We start from the raw sequence: 20,629 nt of genomic DNA on the forward strand, positions 1-20,629 counted from the left end.
TGTTACACCTGCGGCACTAGCTTTACGTGAGTAGAACATCATCATCATCATCATCATCATCATAGTCATCTTGCAGAGCTACAAGTGTGTGCAGTGTGGCTACACTAGCGCAGTCAAGCGCTGCATGCTGCGACATGTAGCTACTCATGCGGAAATAAATGCTCATGTCTGTTACACCTGCGGCACTAGCTTTACGTGAGTAGAACATCATCATCATCATCATCATAGTCATCTTGCAGAGCTACAAGTGTGTGCAGTGTGGCTACACTAGCGCAGTCAAGCGCTGCATGCTGCGACATGTAGCTACTCATGCGGAAATAAATGCTCATGTCTGTTACACCTGCGGCACTAGCTTTACGTGAGTAGAACATCATCATCATCATCATCATAGTCATCTTGCAGAGCTACAAGTGTGTGCAGTGTGGCTACACTAGCGCAGTCAAGCGCTGCATGCTGCGACATGTAGCTACTCATGCGGAAATAAATGCTCATGTCTGTTACACCTGCGGCACTAGCTTTACGTGAGTAGAACATCATCATCATCATCATCATAGTCATCTTGCAGAGCTACAAGTGTGTGCAGTGTGGCTACACTAGCGCAGTCAAGCGCTGCATGCTGCGACATGTAGCTACTCATGCGGAAATAAATGCTCATGTCTGTTACACCTGCGGCACTAGCTTTACGTGAGTAGAACATCATCATCATCATCATCATAGTCATCTTGCAGAGCTACAAGTGTGTGCAGTGTGGCTACACTAGCGCAGTCAAGCGCTGCATGCTGCGACATGTAGCTACTCATGCGGAAATAAATGCTCATGTCTGTTACACCTGCGGCACTAGCTTTACGTGAGTAGAACATCATCATCATCATCATCATCATCATAGTCATCTTGCAGAGCTACAAGTGTGTGCAGTGTGGCTACACTAGCGCAGTCAAGCGCTGCATGCTGCGACATGTAGCTACTCATGCGGAAATAAATGCTCATGTCTGTTACACCTGCGGCACTAGCTTTACGTGAGTAGAACATCATCATCATCATCATCATCATAGTCATCTTGCAGAGCTACAAGTGTGTGCAGTGTGGCTACACTAGCGCAGTCAAGCGCTGCATGCTGCGACATGTAGCTACTCATGCGGAAATAAATGCTCATGTCTGTTACACCTGCGGCACTAGCTTTACGTGAGTAGAACATCATCATCATCATCATCATCATCATAGTCATCTTGCAGAGCTACAAGTGTGTGCAGTGTGGCTACACTAGCGCAGTCAAGCGCTGCATGCTGCGACATGTAGCTACTCATGCGGAAATAAATGCTCATGTCTGTTACACCTGCGGCACTAGCTTTACGTGAGTAGAACATCATCATCATCATCATCATCATCATAGTCATCTTGCAGAGCTACAAGTGTGTGCAGTGTGGCTACACTAGCGCAGTCAAGCGCTGCATGCTGCGACATGTAGCTACTCATGCGGAAATAAATGCTCATGTCTGTTACACCTGCGGCACTAGCTTTACGTGAGTAGAACATCATCATCATCATCATCATAGTCATCTTGCAGAGCTACAAGTGTGTGCAGTGTGGCTACACTAGCGCAGTCAAGCGCTGCATGCTGCGACATGTAGCTACTCATGCGGAAATAAATGCTCATGTCTGTTACACCTGCGGCACTAGCTTTACGTGAGTAGAACATCATCATCATCATCATCATCATCATAGTCATCTTGCAGAGCTACAAGTGTGTGCAGTGTGGCTACACTAGCGCAGTCAAGCGCTGCATGCTGCGACATGTAGCTACTCATGCGGAAATAAATGCTCATGTCTGTTACACCTGCGGCACTAGCTTTACGTGAGTAGAACATCATCATCATCATCATCATCATCATAGTCATCTTGCAGAGCTACAAGTGTGTGCAGTGTGGCTACACTAGCGCAGTCAAGCGCTGCATGCTGCGACATGTAGCTACTCATGCGGAAATAAATGCTCATGTCTGTTACACCTGCGGCACTAGCTTTACGTGAGTAGAACATCATCATCATCATCATCATAGTCATCTTGCAGAGCTACAAGTGTGTGCAGTGTGGCTACACTAGCGCAGTCAAGCGCTGCATGCTGCGACATGTAGCTACTCATGCGGAAATAAATGCTCATGTCTGTTACACCTGCGGCACTAGCTTTACGTGAGTAGAACATCATCATCATCATCATCATCATCATAGTCATCTTGCAGAGCTACAAGTGTGTGCAGTGTGGCTACACTAGCGCAGTCAAGCGCTGCATGCTGCGACATGTAGCTACTCATGCGGAAATAAATGCTCATGTCTGTTACACCTGCGGCACTAGCTTTACGTGAGTAGAACATCATCATCATCATCATCATCATCATAGTCATCTTGCAGAGCTACAAGTGTGTGCAGTGTGGCTACACTAGCGCAGTCAAGCGCTGCATGCTGCGACATGTAGCTACTCATGCGGAAATAAATGCTCATGTCTGTTACACCTGCGGCACTAGCTTTACGTGAGTAGAACATCATCATCATCATCATCATCATCATAGTCATCTTGCAGAGCTACAAGTGTGTGCAGTGTGGCTACACTAGCGCAGTCAAGCGCTGCATGCTGCGACATGTAGCTACTCATGCGGAAATAAATGCTCATGTCTGTTACACCTGCGGCACTAGCTTTACGTGAGTAGAACATCATCATCATCATCATCATAGTCATCTTGCAGAGCTACAAGTGTGTGCAGTGTGGCTACACTAGCGCAGTCAAGCGCTGCATGCTGCGACATGTAGCTACTCATGCGGAAATAAATGCTCATGTCTGTTACACCTGCGGCACTAGCTTTACGTGAGTAGAACATCATCATCATCATCATCATCATCATAGTCATCTTGCAGAGCTACAAGTGTGTGCAGTGTGGCTACACTAGCGCAGTCAAGCGCTGCATGCTGCGACATGTAGCTACTCATGCGGAAATAAATGCTCATGTCTGTTACACCTGCGGCACTAGCTTTACGTGAGTAGAACATCATCATCATCATCATCATAGTCATCTTGCAGAGCTACAAGTGTGTGCAGTGTGGCTACACTAGCGCAGTCAAGCGCTGCATGCTGCGACATGTAGCTACTCATGCGGAAATAAATGCTCATGTCTGTTACACCTGCGGCACTAGCTTTACGTGAGTAGAACATCATCATCATCATCATCATAGTCATCTTGCAGAGCTACAAGTGTGTGCAGTGTGGCTACACTAGCGCAGTCAAGCGCTGCATGCTGCGACATGTAGCTACTCATGCGGAAATAAATGCTCATGTCTGTTACACCTGCGGCACTAGCTTTACGTGAGTAGAACATCATCATCATCATCATCATCATCATAGTCATCTTGCAGAGCTACAAGTGTGTGCAGTGTGGCTACACTAGCGCAGTCAAGCGCTGCATGCTGCGACATGTAGCTACTCATGCGGAAATAAATGCTCATGTCTGTTACACCTGCGGCACTAGCTTTACGTGAGTAGAACATCATCATCATCATCATCATAGTCATCTTGCAGAGCTACAAGTGTGTGCAGTGTGGCTACACTAGCGCAGTCAAGCGCTGCATGCTGCGACATGTAGCTACTCATGCGGAAATAAATGCTCATGTCTGTTACACCTGCGGCACTAGCTTTACGTGAGTAGAACATCATCATCATCATCATCATCATCATAGTCATCTTGCAGAGCTACAAGTGTGTGCAGTGTGGCTACACTAGCGCAGTCAAGCGCTGCATGCTGCGACATGTAGCTACTCATGCGGAAATAAATGCTCATGTCTGTTACACCTGCGGCACTAGCTTTACGTGAGTAGAACATCATCATCATCATCATCATAGTCATCTTGCAGAGCTACAAGTGTGTGCAGTGTGGCTACACTAGCGCAGTCAAGCGCTGCATGCTGCGACATGTAGCTACTCATGCGGAAATAAATGCTCATGTCTGTTACACCTGCGGCACTAGCTTTACGTGAGTAGAACATCATCATCATCATCATCATAGTCATCTTGCAGAGCTACAAGTGTGTGCAGTGTGGCTACACTAGCGCAGTCAAGCGCTGCATGCTGCGACATGTAGCTACTCATGCGGAAATAAATGCTCATGTCTGTTACACCTGCGGCACTAGCTTTACGTGAGTAGAACATCATCATCATCATCATCATCATCATAGTCATCTTGCAGAGCTACAAGTGTGTGCAGTGTGGCTACACTAGCGCAGTCAAGCGCTGCATGCTGCGACATGTAGCTACTCATGCGGAAATAAATGCTCATGTCTGTTACACCTGCGGCACTAGCTTTACGTGAGTAGAACATCATCATCATCATCATCATCATCATAGTCATCTTGCAGAGCTACAAGTGTGTGCAGTGTGGCTACACTAGCGCAGTCAAGCGCTGCATGCTGCGACATGTAGCTACTCATGCGGAAATAAATGCTCATGTCTGTTACACCTGCGGCACTAGCTTTACGTGAGTAGAACATCATCATCATCATCATCATAGTCATCTTGCAGAGCTACAAGTGTGTGCAGTGTGGCTACACTAGCGCAGTCAAGCGCTGCATGCTGCGACATGTAGCTACTCATGCGGAAATAAATGCTCATGTCTGTTACACCTGCGGCACTAGCTTTACGTGAGTAGAACATCATCATCATCATCATCATCATCATAGTCATCTTGCAGAGCTACAAGTGTGTGCAGTGTGGCTACACTAGCGCAGTCAAGCGCTGCATGCTGCGACATGTAGCTACTCATGCGGAAATAAATGCTCATGTCTGTTACACCTGCGGCACTAGCTTTACGTGAGTAGAACATCATCATCATCATCATCATCATCATAGTCATCTTGCAGAGCTACAAGTGTGTGCAGTGTGGCTACACTAGCGCAGTCAAGCGCTGCATGCTGCGACATGTAGCTACTCATGCGGAAATAAATGCTCATGTCTGTTACACCTGCGGCACTAGCTTTACGTGAGTAGAACATCATCATCATCATCATCATAGTCATCTTGCAGAGCTACAAGTGTGTGCAGTGTGGCTACACTAGCGCAGTCAAGCGCTGCATGCTGCGACATGTAGCTACTCATGCGGAAATAAATGCTCATGTCTGTTACACCTGCGGCACTAGCTTTACGTGAGTAGAACATCATCATCATCATCATCATAGTCATCTTGCAGAGCTACAAGTGTGTGCAGTGTGGCTACACTAGCGCAGTCAAGCGCTGCATGCTGCGACATGTAGCTACTCATGCGGAAATAAATGCTCATGTCTGTTACACCTGCGGCACTAGCTTTACGTGAGTAGAACATCATCATCATCATCATCATAGTCATCTTGCAGAGCTACAAGTGTGTGCAGTGTGGCTACACTAGCGCAGTCAAGCGCTGCATGCTGCGACATGTAGCTACTCATGCGGAAATAAATGCTCATGTCTGTTACACCTGCGGCACTAGCTTTACGTGAGTAGAACATCATCATCATCATCATCATCATCATAGTCATCTTGCAGAGCTACAAGTGTGTGCAGTGTGGCTACACTAGCGCAGTCAAGCGCTGCATGCTGCGACATGTAGCTACTCATGCGGAAATAAATGCTCATGTCTGTTACACCTGCGGCACTAGCTTTACGTGAGTAGAACATCATCATCATCATCATCATCATCATAGTCATCTTGCAGAGCTACAAGTGTGTGCAGTGTGGCTACACTAGCGCAGTCAAGCGCTGCATGCTGCGACATGTAGCTACTCATGCGGAAATAAATGCTCATGTCTGTTACACCTGCGGCACTAGCTTTACGTGAGTAGAACATCATCATCATCATCATCATCATCATAGTCATCTTGCAGAGCTACAAGTGTGTGCAGTGTGGCTACACTAGCGCAGTCAAGCGCTGCATGCTGCGACATGTAGCTACTCATGCGGAAATAAATGCTCATGTCTGTTACACCTGCGGCACTAGCTTTACGTGAGTAGAACATCATCATCATCATCATCATAGTCATCTTGCAGAGCTACAAGTGTGTGCAGTGTGGCTACACTAGCGCAGTCAAGCGCTGCATGCTGCGACATGTAGCTACTCATGCGGAAATAAATGCTCATGTCTGTTACACCTGCGGCACTAGCTTTACGTGAGTAGAACATCATCATCATCATCATCATCATCATAGTCATCTTGCAGAGCTACAAGTGTGTGCAGTGTGGCTACACTAGCGCAGTCAAGCGCTGCATGCTGCGACATGTAGCTACTCATGCGGAAATAAATGCTCATGTCTGTTACACCTGCGGCACTAGCTTTACGTGAGTAGAACATCATCATCATCATCATCATAGTCATCTTGCAGAGCTACAAGTGTGTGCAGTGTGGCTACACTAGCGCAGTCAAGCGCTGCATGCTGCGACATGTAGCTACTCATGCGGAAATAAATGCTCATGTCTGTTACACCTGCGGCACTAGCTTTACGTGAGTAGAACATCATCATCATCATCATCATCATCATAGTCATCTTGCAGAGCTACAAGTGTGTGCAGTGTGGCTACACTAGCGCAGTCAAGCGCTGCATGCTGCGACATGTAGCTACTCATGCGGAAATAAATGCTCATGTCTGTTACACCTGCGGCACTAGCTTTACGTGAGTAGAACATCATCATCATCATCATCATAGTCATCTTGCAGAGCTACAAGTGTGTGCAGTGTGGCTACACTAGCGCAGTCAAGCGCTGCATGCTGCGACATGTAGCTACTCATGCGGAAATAAATGCTCATGTCTGTTACACCTGCGGCACTAGCTTTACGTGAGTAGAACATCATCATCATCATCATCATAGTCATCTTGCAGAGCTACAAGTGTGTGCAGTGTGGCTACACTAGCGCAGTCAAGCGCTGCATGCTGCGACATGTAGCTACTCATGCGGAAATAAATGCTCATGTCTGTTACACCTGCGGCACTAGCTTTACGTGAGTAGAACATCATCATCATCATCATCATCATCATAGTCATCTTGCAGAGCTACAAGTGTGTGCAGTGTGGCTACACTAGCGCAGTCAAGCGCTGCATGCTGCGACATGTAGCTACTCATGCGGAAATAAATGCTCATGTCTGTTACACCTGCGGCACTAGCTTTACGTGAGTAGAACATCATCATCATCATCATCATCATCATAGTCATCTTGCAGAGCTACAAGTGTGTGCAGTGTGGCTACACTAGCGCAGTCAAGCGCTGCATGCTGCGACATGTAGCTACTCATGCGGAAATAAATGCTCATGTCTGTTACACCTGCGGCACTAGCTTTACGTGAGTAGAACATCATCATCATCATCATCATCATCATAGTCATCTTGCAGAGCTACAAGTGTGTGCAGTGTGGCTACACTAGCGCAGTCAAGCGCTGCATGCTGCGACATGTAGCTACTCATGCGGAAATAAATGCTCATGTCTGTTACACCTGCGGCACTAGCTTTACGTGAGTAGAACATCATCATCATCATCATCATAGTCATCTTGCAGAGCTACAAGTGTGTGCAGTGTGGCTACACTAGCGCAGTCAAGCGCTGCATGCTGCGACATGTAGCTACTCATGCGGAAATAAATGCTCATGTCTGTTACACCTGCGGCACTAGCTTTACGTGAGTAGAACATCATCATCATCATCATCATAGTCATCTTGCAGAGCTACAAGTGTGTGCAGTGTGGCTACACTAGCGCAGTCAAGCGCTGCATGCTGCGACATGTAGCTACTCATGCGGAAATAAATGCTCATGTCTGTTACACCTGCGGCACTAGCTTTACGTGAGTAGAACATCATCATCATCATCATCATCATCATCATAGTCATCTTGCAGAGCTACAAGTGTGTGCAGTGTGGCTACACTAGCGCAGTCAAGCGCTGCATGCTGCGACATGTAGCTACTCATGCGGAAATAAATGCTCATGTCTGTTACACCTGCGGCACTAGCTTTACGTGAGTAGAACATCATCATCATCATCATCATCATCATCATAGTCATCTTGCAGAGCTACAAGTGTGTGCAGTGTGGCTACACTAGCGCAGTCAAGCGCTGCATGCTGCGACATGTAGCTACTCATGCGGAAATAAATGCTCATGTCTGTTACACCTGCGGCACTAGCTTTACGTGAGTAGAACATCATCATCATCATCATCATCATCATAGTCATCTTGCAGAGCTACAAGTGTGTGCAGTGTGGCTACACTAGCGCAGTCAAGCGCTGCATGCTGCGACATGTAGCTACTCATGCGGAAATAAATGCTCATGTCTGTTACACCTGCGGCACTAGCTTTACGTGAGTAGAACATCATCATCATCATCATCATAGTCATCTTGCAGAGCTACAAGTGTGTGCAGTGTGGCTACACTAGCGCAGTCAAGCGCTGCATGCTGCGACATGTAGCTACTCATGCGGAAATAAATGCTCATGTCTGTTACACCTGCGGCACTAGCTTTACGTGAGTAGAACATCATCATATGTAGCTCTGCAAGATGACTTGCAGACTGCGACTTTTCAAGCATATTTTTTAGAAATTGGACCGTTCTAAGTCAAACTTGATCAACGTTCGGGCATTACTCCAAATGTAGTTTTACTGGTGCTGAATTTTTGGAACTCATTCAATGTCAAAATGACAAATAAAATAGAAACGAATCTATAAAATAATCTAAAGAAAAAACTTTTATAACTATTCTAACAGTAAATTTTTGTTCCAGTACAAAATCAAAGTTAGCGTACCACCGCGGCGTCTGCAGTCAAGAAAAACCTCAATGTGACTGTTGCGGGAAAGTGTTTGCCAACAAAATGACGCTGAAATACCATCTCAAGTAAGTTATCATCATAACACCACATCATCATCATCATCCTCCTTTCCCTTTTCTCCATCATAATTTTATATCACCATCACACTATCATCATATATCAAAATCACATAATTTCTTTGTCACGTTACCATCATCATCACGTTTAAATTATTGTGAAGTCATTATTACCTTAAATTATTAGCATACTGTCACCATCTAACTCTCTTTTGTCAGTCAAATCACTATTACAAAAAAAATCGTCATCACTATCATGATCATCACATAAACATTATCATACTATCATCATTGCACCACCATCATCACATAATGATCATCATTACAAACTACTACAATATTGCAGCCGCAGAGTAATGACGTTAAGCCGAAGCCGTTCATACCGTGCAATATGTTTTATTATCACCATCACACTCTTATCACACTGTCATCACACTCTCATCACACACTCCTACACTATCGCAGCCGCAGAGTGGTTACGTTAAGCTCCGTGCAATGTTTTATTATTGTTACACTAACAAACTCTCATCACACTCTCATCACACGCTTATCACACTCTCATCACAATCTACTACACTATTGCAGCCGCATGCAGCCGCAGAGTGGGGATGTTAAGCCGAAGCCGAAACTGTACATACCGTGCAAAGGATGTGATAAAGTCTTCCATACGAAGAAGAGCTATAGAGCGCATGCGTGAGTATTATTGTTTTGATATTTGTCTTTATTTCTAAACATATAAATCAAAATAAAAAATCATTTATTCAAACTTGGCTGCAAGGCAGCACTTTTTGAACGTCAGGAATTTACAAAAGACAGCCCCCAAAATGCCCACCCTTCACCACTTCCTATGTGTTATTGCTGGGAAGAAAAAGTGGCGCAACAAACTCCCCAGCAACACATAATATATACTTACATATTATAATTATACTCTCGAGTATGAGGGCGCAAGTTCGATCCTAGGTCAGGCAAGTACCAATGCAACTTTTCTAAGTTTGTATGTACTTTCTAAGTATATCTTACACACCAGTGACTGTGTTTCGGATGGCACGTTAAACTGTAGGTCCCGGCTGTCATTGAACATCATTGGCGGTCGTTACGGGTAGTCAGAAGCCAGTAAGTCTAACACCAGTCTAGCCAATGGGTATTGGGTTGCCCGGGTAACTGGGTTGAAATGGTTAGATAGGCAGTCGCTTCTTGTAAAGCACTAGTACACAGCTGCATGAAAAGGCATTTTTTTAACGACGTCAAAAATCATCAAATGACCCCTCCCGCTGTGGGTTAGCAGCGGTGAGGGAGTGTCAGACTCTTACTGACTAAAAACCGTAGTGTTCCGTCGTAGGCCTTTCATGTACCAGGGCCGCGGTATCTCTTTCAAAGAATCCCACAGCTAGGTGGGAAAAGGCTCTACTACTAAACTTTAAATTTCTGGTTTCCAGTGTCATCCACGAGGGCCACTCCTATCCTTGCCCAATTTGCGGCAAACTGTTTCAATGGAAGCGCAACCTAGCTCGACACACTCGCAACCACCGCGAGCGTGATGCTGGCAACACTCACGCCTGCCGCGCTTGCAACAAGACATTCGCCAGCCGCGACTGTTACAACAATCATATGCGGCTCAGCAAGAAGCACGTCTGCGCTGATACCTTCCAGTAAGTAGCCTGGCAACACTATCATGGTGGCAACACTATCATGTTGGCAACACTATCATGTTGGCAACACTATCATGTTGGCAACACTATCACGCTGGCAACACTCACTCCTGCAACAACTCTGGTAACATTCCGTCATGGAGGTGATATATGTATTGGTATAGTTATCGGCAGGGATATTGAACCCTGACCTTCACCTGCGCAGAAGTGATTTATTGGTTTATTGCCTTAAGTGTACAGTGCGCAAAGCGATCCCCACTCTTCCGCCGAGAGCTCATTATCCGTGCCGATAACTATACATTAGGCGCGCCGCTGATTGCAATCTTTTGTCAACGTGACTTTTTGTCACTTAGTCAAGTGCAATGAAAACTATACCGAGTGCGCTCATTATGGTGACATGATAATATGGTGACAAATAGTTGCAGCAACAGGCGACACCGGAGTGACGTGACTGTCACTCGCCCTGTACATTACAATGGGAGTCCGCTCTCTGGTGACTTTTTGTCACTCAGCCGGCACCGCGCGTTTTGAGCAGACATTACAAAAATGAACGCGATTTGTCACCCAAGAACAGATTCAGTGAGCGCATCGTGGGTGACAGCAAGTGACAGTGACAATAAGTCACAGTGACGAAAAATTGCAATCAGCGGCGGGCCTTATCTGCCAAACAACATAATCTAAAATTTAATTATCCTATATTTGTTTTTATATTTATTTACAGACACGAGTGTAACTATTGTGGTAAGAAATTTGCCACAAAATGGTGTCTGACCGACCACATAGATTGGGATCATTTGAAGATTATCAAGTACCAGTGCAGCGTATGTTTTAAGGTAAAAACTACATAATTTACATTAATAATAAATCATCATAATTTTTTATATTTTTAAATGTTTTTTGTTTTTATATTCAATATTTAAAAATGTAAAATATATGTTGAAAAATAAATAAATGAATCATCATAAGGCATTTCTAACAAGTCTAAACAGCTATCAGCTATGATACGATGTTCCATCATGAAGTTCCAGTTCATATCTTCCGGCTCCATCATCAGATCAGTTCGACAGTACCATATTATTGTGTTGTCATCAGAACTACATACAGCTGACAATGTTCATGACGCTACGATCCTTGGATTCAGGGATACAAACATTTTTTTTTTGTTTTGTTAACATGCTTTTATTAGGTTGACCTGTATGTAACTATGTAATGGAATCTAAGGTAACTAATTAAACCATCTTCCAAGGATCGTAGCGTCATGAACATTGTCAGCTGTATGTAGTTCTGATGACAATACAATAATATGGTACTGTCGAACTGATCTGATGATGGAGCCGGAAGATATGAACTGGAACTTCATGATGGAACATCGTGTCATAGCTGTGTTTGAACTTGTTAGACAAGTCTTGTTATTATTTTAGGTGTATTTATAAAAGCTGGAGCTGTATTTCGGATGGTACGTTAAACTGTAGGTCCCGGCTGTCATTGAACATCCTTGGCAGTCGTTACAGGTAGTCAGAAGCCAGTAAGTCTGACACCAGTCTAACCAAGGGGTATCGGGTTGCCCGGGTAACTGGGTTGAGGAGGTCAGATAGGGCAGTCGCTCCTTGTAAAGTACTGGTACTCAGCTGAATCCGGTGAGACTGGAAGCCGACCCCAACATAGTTGGGAAAAAGGCTCGGCAATGATTTATAAAAGCCGGTTTTTTGAAATTATTTATTTGTGTTTCAGGCGTTTAAAACGGCTAAGATATTAGTAGTTCATGTCAATAACATACATGAAGGCAAGAAGAAAGAAGAGGAAGGAGAACATTTGTGTGAAATATGCGGAAAATCCTACAAGGTGAGTTGGTCACATAGATTTATCTTACTTTCTTTCCGTCATAGCGCTATCTATACTTATAATAAATCTGTAGATTCTGTACATTAAATATATTTCCAAAATATCTATCAGGGGGTGATTAGTGATCGATACTGATGTCAAAAATGCAATCAGTAAAAATTTTGTCTATCTGTCTGTCTTTCTGTCTGTCTGTATGTTCGTTATGGAAACAAAAACTACTCGACGGACTTTAATGAAACGTGGCACAAATATTCTTCATACTCCTGGGCAGGTTATAGGATACTTTTCATCACGCTGCGATCAATAGGAGCAGAGCAGTGAAAGAAAATGTTGGGAAAACGGGAGAAGTTACTCTATTTTTAAACGGTTTTATTTAAGCTTCCGTCGTGTGTGCAGCCTTAGTGATTAAAGCTTAGTAGTAATAAGCTAGGTATTCATAGATTTAGATAATTGGGTAGGATTATTATTTCTTCCTCTCTTTGCACAAAGTCCGAATCTAACGCGGACGAAGTCGCTGGCAGAAGCTTGTCTATACTAATATTATAATGCTGAAGAGTTTGTTTGTTTAATTCAACGCGTTAATCTCAGTGTGTAAAAATTATTTCAGTGTTAGATAGCTTATTTATTGAGGAAAACTATAGGCTACTTTTTTAGTTCCATAGGACAAAACCGGTGGCAGAAGCTAGTTATATAATAGTCAGTTGTCTATTCCGTGTGATATCAAGAATACCCAATTCCTTTTTTCCTAGTATACCTGTCTAAAACCGATGAAATAAATGTTGTATCATCTTTCTGCCCTTATCACTACATAGAATAAAGCAAAGTCGCTTTTTCTGTCCCTATGTCCCTTTGTACGCTTAATTTTTTAAAACTACCCAACCGATTTTCATGCGGTTTTTTTAATACAAAGAGTGATTAAAGAGGAAGGTTTATATGTATAATAACATACATTAAATAGTGGGGAAATACTGTTATCCCGTGCGAAGCCGGAGCGGGTCGCTAGTCCCCAATATAATTTGTGGTCGGCACAACATGTTTTCTCCTTCCAATTGTGAGATGACGGCAGATAGGAGTACTCTAACACAAGTAATAGTCTTTCTAGCCATATCGACTTTTACACAATCTATCCATCGCTAATTTCGATCTAAAAAAATATAACATTTTATTTATTTTCAGACGGTGAAACGCCTAAAAGGTCACGTATGGTCGATGCACACGAACCGGCCAAACAGCAAAGTGTACAAGTGTAAGCTCTGTCCGGCCACCTTCATGTGGCAGACCAGCATCTACAAGCATACTAAGATGATGCACGACAATAAGAAGATCAAGGTAAATATGATTTTAAAATCATCCACTCACACACTACTCACTCACTCACTGCGTTCACCCACACACACCTCATTCACTCACTCACTCACTATACTCACTCATGTACTATACTCACTCACACACTACTCACTCACACACTCACTCACTCACTACACACACACTCACTGTCATTCACTACTCACATGATCACGACAATAAGAAGATCAAGGTAAATATTCAAACATCCACTCATTATTAACCATCACTCACACACTACTCACTCACTATACTCACTCACACACTACTCACTCACACACTCACTATACGCACCCACTCACTCGCTATACTCACGCACTCACTCACTGTGTTCACCCACACACACCTCATTCACTCACTCACACACTAACATACGCTATACACACATACATGAACAAGTGTACAAATGTAAGCTCTGTCCGGCCACCTTCATGTGGCAGACCAGCATCTACAAGCATACCAAGATGATGCACGACAATAAGAAGATCAAGGTAAATATGAGTATGAAACATCACTAATGTACAGTACTCATCCACCCACACACACCGTACTCACCCACTCACACACTCACTATACGCACCCACTCACACACTCACTATACGCACCCACTCACACACTATACGCACCCACTCACACACTCACTATACGCACCCACTCACTCGCTATACTCACCCACTCACTCACTAACACCCTTACTCACTAACTCACTACTCACTCACTATACGCACCCACTCACTTGCTATACTCACGCACTCACTCACTGTGTTCACCCACACACACCTCATTCACTCACTCACACCCTAACATACGCTATACACTCATACATGAACAGCAAGATGTACAAATGTAAGCTCTGTCCGGCCACCTTCATGTGGCAGACCAGCATCTACAAGCATACCAAGATGATGCACGACAATAAGAAGATCAAGGTAAATATAAGTATAAAACATCACTCAAAAAAACAAAAAAAAATAAAAAAAATACAAAAGACAGCCCCCAAAACGCCCGCCCTTCACTCATGTACTATACTCATCCACTTACATATTACTCACTCACACACTCACTATACGCACTCAGTCACTTGCTGTACTCACGCACTCACTGCGTTCACCCACACACACCTCATTTCACTCACTCACTCACTCACACTCACTCACACGCTCACTACTCACTCACTATACTCACTACTCACTCACTCACCCTCACACACTCATTCAATCACTCACACACACACACATATGCTACCACTCTCACTTAAGATGATCACTCTCATCACTCAATTCACACACACTTCCACTTATACCACCTACTCCACACTCACACTTCACTCACTCACTCTCACTCCACTACTCACTTCACTCCACTCACTCACTCACTTCACACCACTCACCTATCACTCACACACACCTCTCACACCACACACTCCTCCTCATGTCCACTACCTGATCACTGAGTTTAAAACATCACTCACTCACTTTCACTCACACACACACTCATCACTCACCTGCTAACTCATACAGCTATACCACATACACACGACAATAAGGGATGTGGCTCTGTCCACTTCATGTGGCAGAGATCCATCCACTCACACTACTCACTCACACACCACTATCCACTCTTTCACTATCCACACTCACTGTGTTCACTCACTCACACACTACTCACTCACACACTACACACATACTCACACACTACTCACTCACATATTCACACACTACTCACTCACACACAGTCACTTGCTACACTCACTCACTGTGTTCATCCACACGCACCTCATTCGCTCACTCACACACTAACATACGCTATACACACATTATTTATTAGCCGTGTAGCGACGGCTTAGCCGTGTAGCGACGGCTTAGCCGTGTAGCGACGGCTTAGCCGTGTAGCGACGGCTTAAGAATACATATGTCGCTACCCCTTCTTCCAGTGGGTGTCGTAAAAGTCGACTAATGGAGTATAAAATGCACCAAACACCAGTGCAAGAGAAGGAAAACTCGGAAAAAACCCTCTATCAACCCGTCTGGCCAGCGTGATAGCAGTAGGCTAAATACCTCTATGAGCAGCACAAAAAAGCCACGGCCCCTAGTTCCCGGCAGTCCCGCTATTCCCGGTCATGGTGGCGACCGTGGTTACGGCGGGGCAGGGGGTGCGAAGAATCTCCGGGTTACGGGAGGCCACCAAACAAAACTGACTCTGGCGACGTACAACGGCCGCACGCTACGGCTTGACTCGCATCTGGCGCAACTCGAGGTGGAACTTGGGAAGATTAGGTGGCACATATTAGGGTTATGTGAAGTTCGAAGAGAGGGGGAGGACACCATAACCCTCGAATCAGGTCACCTAATGTACTTCCGAGAGGGAGACCAACAATCCCAAGGTGGCGTTGGGTTTCTGGTTAATAAGTCCCTAGCTGATAACGTTGTGGAGGTGTCTAGTGTGTCGAACAGGGTAGCGTACCTTATCTTAAAGCTCACCGACAGGTATAGCCTCAAGGTAGTGCAAGTGTACGCACTGACCTCGACACATTCAGACGATGAAGTGGAGGATATGTTTGATGATATATCAAGGGCCCTCCACTTCACTACAAAGACCCATTACACCGTTGTCATGGGGGACTTTAACGCTAAAGTGGGAGTACAGATTTGCGGCGAATCGGCAGTAGGATCCCATGGATTTGGAAGCAGGAATCATAGGGGGCAAATGCTCGTCAACTTCCTCGAACGTGAGGGGCTCTTTTGATGAACTCTTTTTCAAAAGCAGCCCCAAAGGAAGTGGACGTGGCAAAGCCCGACACTATGACTAAAAATGAGATTGACTTCATCATGACGAACAAGAAGCACATATTCAGAGACGTCTCCGTGATCAATAGGTTTAATACCGGTAGCGATCACCGACTTGTCCGAGGCTCTCTGAATATCAACTTCAAGGCTGAACGTTTCCGTCTGATGAAGGCCAGGCTCCGACCAACACTGCTCCAAACCATGACAGGATCTGAAACGCTCCAGTCAAATTTGGAGAACCGATTTGCCGCCGTGGAAACCACAACAGACGTTAACCAGAACCACGAAAATGTGGTTCGGATCCTCAGGAGGAAGGTTCGAGATTCTGTAACATGCAGCGCAAGGGCAAGAAATCAAAGCTTTCGGAAGAGACATTAGGGCTTATGAAGAGACGACGTGAAAACCCACCTGTCACTTCGTCAGCTAAGCGGGCTCTAAACCAAGAGATCAACAAGCACGTACGACGCGACCTCCGGTGCTCCAATACTCTTGACATTGAAAGAGCAATTGAGCTGAATCGGGGTCAAAGGTGTTCGTACAATCTCTTGGAAGAAGCCACTTGACGAAGCTGACCACAACAAGTGGAGAAGTCGTTTCTTCGGTGCCGGCAGTCCTTTCGGAAGTGGAAAATTTCTATGGCCGGTTATACGCATCGCATGCATCTCGACCTGATCCCGGAAATGAGGATTCTAGAGCCACATTAACGCGCCATTTCACCGAAGACCTGCCAGAAGTCAGCAGTGGCGAAATCGAGATCGCTCTGAGACAGCTCAAAAATGGAAAAGCCCCTGGCGAGGATGGCATTACAACAGAGCTATTAAAAGCAGGAGGAAAGCCCGTACTGGGGGAGCTCCAGAAGCTTTTAATGCCGTCCTGTTTGAAGGAGAACTCCAGAGGCGTGGAGTAGGAGTGTTGTCGTCCTGTTCTTCAAAAGGGAGACAAAACCCAGTTGAAGAACTATCGACCCATTTCCTCCTAAGCCACGTATATAAGCTGTTCTCAAGAGTGATCACGAACCGACTTGCGCGAAGACTCGACGAATTCCAACCACCGGAGCAGGCTGGGTTTCGGAGCGGATACGGCACCATAGACCACATCCACACAGTGCGGCAGATTATACAGAAGACCGAAGAGTATAATCAGCCCCTGTGTCTAGCATTTGTGGACTATGAGAAGGCCTTTGACTCGGTTGAAATCTGGTCTGTTCTGGAGTCCCTGCAGCGTTGTCAAGTAGATTGGCGATACATCCAAGTGATGAGATGTCTCTACGAAGCCGCTACAATGTCCGTCCAAGTACAAAATCAGCAAACTAGGCCCATACCGTTGCATCGAGGAGTGAGACAAGGGGATGTTATTTCCCCGAAACTGTTCACTAATGCAATGGAGGATATGTTCAAGACGCTGAATTGGAATGGACGTGGCATCAACATCAATGGCGAACACATCTCTCACTTGCGATTTGCTGACGATATCGTCATCATGGCAGAAACGCTGCAGGACCTACAACAAATGCTGAACGACCTGGCTGAATCTTCTCTACGCATCGGCCTACGGATGAACTTGGACAAAACCAAGGTCATGTTCAATGAACATGTTCTACCGGAACCGATTGCGATACACGGCGCCGTTCTCGAAGTTGTTCGGAAATATGTATACCTCGGGCAGACATTGCAGTTAGGTAGAAACAACTTTGAGGACGAGGTGAATAGGAGAATTCAGTTGGGTTGGGCTGCATTTGGGAAGCTACGTCGAGTCCTAACATCGTCGATCCCACAGTGCCTAAAGACGAAAGTCTTCAATCAGTGCGTCCTACCTGTCATGACTTACGGAGCCGAAACGTGGACACTGACGGTACGGCTGGTCCACAAGTTTAAAGTCGCTCAGCGGGCTATGGAAAGGGCTATGCTTGGCATTTCTCTGAGGGATCGCATCAGAAATGAGGTAATCCGTCAGAGAACCAAGGTCATCGACATAGCCCACCGAATCAGCAAGCTGAAGTGGCAGTGGGCTGGCCATATTAGCCGAAGAACCGATAACCGTTGGGGTAAACGAGTTCTAGAGTGGAGACCACGACTCGGCAAGCGTAGTGTAGGACGTCCTCAGGCACGGTGGAGTGATGACGTGCGCAAGACGGCTGGCAGGAGCTGGATGCGAGTAGCCGAAAATCGATCTCAGTGGCGTGCACTTGGAGAGGCCTATGTCCAGCAGTGGACTGCGATAGGCTGATGATGATGATGATGAATACACACATACATGAACAGCAAGGTGTACAAATGTAAGCTCTGTCCGGCCACCTTCATGTGGCAGACCATCATTCTCACACACAGCACTAACACTAACACACTCACTCACACACTACTCACACACACACACACATCATAACTCTGTCCGGCCACCTTCATGTGGCAGACCAGCATCTACAAGCATACTAAGATGATGCACGACAATAAGAAGATCAAGGTAAATATGACTCATCTACTCATACTACTCACACACTACTCACTCACTCACTCACACACTACTCACTCACACATAACTCACTCACACACTACTCACACACTCACTCACTCATCCACCACTCACTCACTTCACTCACTCATCACTGTGTTCACCCACCACACCTCATTCATCACTCACTCACTCACTCACTCACTCTTACTCACTTCACTCACTCACCACCACTCACCCACTCACTCACTCCTTCACTCCCACTCACCATGCTCACCACCACTCACTCACTCACTCAACATGCTCCACACCACTCACTCACTCACTATGCTCACCCACTTACTCACTATACACACCCACTCACTCACTATACACGTTCACGTACGCTTTACATACTCACTCATACTATACTCACCCGCTCACTCACTCGCTATGCTCACCCACTCATACAATCACTCGCTACCAAGATATAAAGTCACTCACAAACAATTTTTCCCCATATAAAATTATATATTTTATAAAATGTACTTAATACCTACCACTGCTATTTCCCCACCACCCAAAATGTAGACTGGGAGAAAACGCCTAAGGCGTTTGTGCAAAAAGTATTATAAATGAATAAATAATTTTATTTCTCCCCACAGCCGCCGCGACCTCCCCCAGTCAAGAAGGAAGAGCCCTACCCGGGAATCGAACTCGCGAATCGCATGCAGTACTTCCAACAAGCAATTCCTGGAAATCTTAATATAGTGCATTTACAACCAATTGGAATAGCTCAGAATATCGTGTGAAAATTAGTGTGTTTATAGCTATTAATATTCAGTCGTGGTGGCCTAGTGGGTAAAGAATCAACCTCTCCAGGTCAGGCAAGTACCAATGCAACTTTTCTAAGTTTGTATGTACTTTTCAAGTATATCTTGGACATCAATGACTGATAAAAAGGTGACGGAAAACATCTTGAGGAAACCTTTTTTTTAACGATGTAAAAAGTCGTCAAATGACGCCTCCCGCTGTGGGTTAGCAGCGGTGAGGGAGTGTCAGACTCTTACTGACTAAAAACCGTCGTGTTCCGTCGTAGGCCTTTTATGTACCAGGGCCGCGGTAAATCGCGCGAACAACCCGCAGTGTAGAGGTATACGATATTTAATTTAAAGTTATCGGCACGGATATTGAGCCCTGACCTTCACCTGCGCAGAAGCTATTTATTGGTTTTTTGCCTTATGTGTACAGTGCGCAAAGCGATCCCCACTCTTCCGCCGAGAGCTCAATATCCGTGCCGGTAACTATACTGTCGTATTGTCATCAACTATTGGTATTTATGTAATATCAAAAATATACTTACACGGGATGGTAAAGTGAGCTCCTAGGGTTAAATAGCATAATAAACTAAATGTATTGAAAAATTGCCATATTATATACTTATGTTTTAGATATAATTTAATGTTTAAGTCATATTTTATACAAAAATAATGAAGTAAATAATTTTACAACGATTTTTGTTGTTTTATTATATCAACCTAACATGAGAGTTACAAAATATATAGTATTTCAAACCTGGGCCTACTGATATTATAGAACTCAAGTTTTTTTGCTTGAACTAGCTTATCTCAGGGTCCGTTCTTAAAATCTTCCGTTAAACTGTAGGTCCCGGCTGTCATTGAACATCCTTGACAGTCGTTACGGGTAGTCAGA

General features: G+C 44.9%; 1 protein-coding gene across 1 annotated transcript; it reads left to right on the plus strand.

Annotated features, from left to right (window-relative positions):
- Positions 1-8,759: 8,759 nt before the first annotated feature.
- On the plus strand, positions 8,760-20,430 carry LOC135119226 (zinc finger protein 57-like). The gene is made up of 7 exons (XM_064043363.1): positions 8,760-8,877; positions 9,454-9,561; positions 10,305-10,517; positions 11,239-11,350; positions 12,249-12,359; positions 13,536-13,688; positions 19,582-20,430. The coding sequence occupies exons 1-7, from the start codon at positions 8,855-8,857 to the stop codon at positions 19,726-19,728; spliced, it is 867 nt and encodes a 288-aa protein (XP_063899433.1). The 5' UTR covers positions 8,760-8,854; the 3' UTR covers positions 19,729-20,430.
- The last annotated feature ends 199 nt before the right edge of the window (positions 20,431-20,629 follow it).

Source organism: Helicoverpa armigera, chromosome 31, assembly GCF_030705265.1.
Source record: "Helicoverpa armigera isolate CAAS_96S chromosome 31, ASM3070526v1, whole genome shotgun sequence".
Lineage (NCBI taxonomy): Eukaryota > Metazoa > Arthropoda > Insecta > Lepidoptera > Noctuidae > Helicoverpa > Helicoverpa armigera.